Genomic DNA, 2835 nt, shown 5'->3' on the forward strand with positions numbered 1-2835 from the left:
GCTTTCCAAGCTGGTAAGTTTTTCTCCAGCACACATTAGTACACGAGCTACAAAATTGTTGTCTGTATAATCTAGTATTTTGCAAACTTTAATTTAACCATCCATTATTTAATTGCTGATTATTGTGTAACTATGGATTACCTTTTGGTTAATGGGAGTAATTTATAAAGTTCACAATGGGGAAACATGAGCTTATAGATCGGAGGTGTGTGTGTGTGTGTTTGTGTGTGTGTAAAACAATCTATTGGATTTCTTCTATTTTTAGGAGTCATTTGTTAGAAAATTGATGACTGAAACGTATCCCATCCAGCGTGAAGCCATAAACGATGGAACATGTGTCATGGTGAGGGTCTGTTTATGATGATAAATATTGTATCGTGATACGATATTCACAGATATCGTATATGTTTGTATTGTAATACCTTCATTTATACTTGATACTATATGAGATATTATTGAGAAAATAATATCGTGATATTGTATTTTTCCATATCGCCCACCCCTATGTCAAGGTCATGAAGGAAGAGTGGCCATTCTTATTTGAAGCTGCTCACCTGTTTGAACACGCATCTCAACTCCTTGGCTTTCCGGTACTGAACAAGCTGGCAGAGGAACTTTCCGGCAAAGAATCGGGCATCAACAACTTCCTTGACTCCAAAGGTAAATTACCCCCCACCCCACCCCTGTTTCCCCAATATACATGTATTGCTACTAGTGTTGAATATGTATTTTCTATTGTATGTCATCCTATTCACTAATATCTTTACTTATGTGGTAGTCTCGCGTTGCCAAACTGTTGCCTCTCGCAACTTCCAAATGCTTCCATCATACAGTCGGAGGCCACGGAAGTTCTATCATGATTAAAATATAAAGCGGAAGTGGAGCCTCCTCCCCACTTCCGTTTTGTCTTTACAGTTACACTTTTGAGCACCACAGATATAGAAACATTTTGTATTTAAACATCTGTATATTTGTTATGAACTGTTAATAAAGTATTCAATCAATCATAGGGTTGAAGCTGGGTGATGGTCCAGTGGAGCTGATCAAAGGCATTGCGAGATACTTAAAGGAAAACCCTGATCGCCTCTTCTTCCAAAATGAGGTAAGTGTTATGATTGTAAACCCCAGGAAATTATCTCAACATAATTATATTGTAATGTGTGAATCATAGAAAATATTGAGAATCCCTGTAACATTTCTATGCTTAGTCGTTTCCTCTGACTCAGACACTTTGTGTACATTGGAAACATAAAATCATCAAATGCATGCGTGTATCTTGACTTCATCTTATTTTTCTCCTCAGGACACCAACGATGTTGATCTCAGCAACCTCCCATGTACCCCATGCATCCTACTCAAAGGTTAGTAGTTATCCCAGCAAGCTTGGTATATATGCTCCATTTGTTTTTAGTTTTCCTGCTATGACAATTTGTTGTGATGAAAAGGTATATGCAGATTAGGGGCAACATCTTTAAATTACGGATGTACAATTGTATGTACAAGTCTGAGAAACAAAATGTTGAATACTGTTTTTTTGCTTGTTCTTACCAAAAACTACTAATTACCAGAAATCACAGCAATTATTCTATTTTTATTTTGTGTGTGGGTGTGTGATTTCTTAAATTAATTTAGTTTTTTGTGATCTGTTTAAGGTGACCAGCAATTCAATATGGCTGTGGATCAGGTCATTGTAAATGACCACATCACCTCCCCTGTTTCGGCCCTCGCATATGCTTTCTCCCTGTTCTATGTCTGCAATATTGAGTACCCGAAGGAGATGGCTTTGACGCTGGAGTTCGTTCAAAGGTAAGCAACACATGGTTTTGTAATGTTTATATCTGGGCTATTCAAATTATTGTCTGTCATAATGCGTCACAACACAATGTGAGCTTGTAGATCTGCTATTTTCGGCATGCAGCCAAATACTGTATAAATCTGTCATTGCTATGCCATAAAGGCCCCACCAAAATGCACCACAAATACTGTACACAAACGGGAGATGGGCTCCTGCCCTATGGGCCTCGTGGCTCTGCAAGGCTGACTACAAACATAACCTGCCAAAAACATTCCATGTTCAACTCTACCCCTGACCCAATGTCCCAAATTAAACAAATAAAGTTGCCCTTCATTACCAGTACATTGTTTACATAAAGATCTATCCTCTGTTACTCTTTACTTCAGTTTCATCTATTTTATGTGTAGCTAAGATTTCTTCTCTTTCCTTAGAGTTTTCTTCGGAATCAATCCAGACAGAGGGTCCAAGGCAGAACAGCAGGGGAAAAAACGGCACATTCCGGCAAGACTGGGAAAGTTTGTGTCTCAACTGAAGGATTTCCAATGGAGGTTGGAATGAGGTTTTTGGACTGTACACACACACACACACACACACACACACACACACACACACACACACCCCTACCTTACCTCCTGTCTGACAGAGCAATGTTTTGTGATGCAAGACTGTCAAAGTTTGTGACTCAATGAAGGACTTCGTATGGAACATACGTGTACGCACAACCACACACACACACACACACACACTACCTCTTGTCTGTCAGACTGCCAGTCTGTAACAATGTTTTTGAACATTCTCAAGGTGAGAATGCAACAGCATTGCTGTTTATTTAGTTTTGAAATGGAAATGTGTATGGCACTAAGGGGGCATAGGGGTGAAGTACCTGCCCCCCAAAACAGAACTTAACAATTATCTATCTCAGAATGTTTGATGTTTGAGTATTCTAAAGGTGAGAAATGCCTATTTTGTTGCACTAGATTGTGTTTTATTGTGTTTTGAAATCATTGGAGGGTGATATTTGTCATCTTCTCCTACAGGCT

General features: G+C 38.9%; 1 protein-coding gene across 1 annotated transcript; it reads left to right on the top strand.

Annotated features, from left to right (window-relative positions):
• Positions 1 to 274: 274 nt before the first annotated feature.
• On the top strand, positions 275 to 2353 carry LOC308312123 (uncharacterized protein; the record flags this gene model as incomplete). The annotated part of the gene is made up of 6 exons (XM_080794517.1): positions 275 to 343; positions 513 to 660; positions 1011 to 1102; positions 1304 to 1361; positions 1653 to 1806; positions 2227 to 2353. Exons 1-6 carry the CDS (start codon positions 287 to 289, stop codon positions 2351 to 2353), a joined length of 636 nt encoding a protein of 211 aa, XP_080650643.1. The 5' UTR covers positions 275 to 286.
• Between the last annotated feature and the right edge of the window lie 482 nt (positions 2354 to 2835).

This window comes from Protomyctophum bolini (assembly GCF_963924005.1).
Source record: "Protomyctophum bolini genome assembly, contig: SCAFFOLD_600, whole genome shotgun sequence".
NCBI classification, from domain to species: Eukaryota; Metazoa; Chordata; class Actinopteri; order Myctophiformes; family Myctophidae; genus Protomyctophum; species Protomyctophum bolini.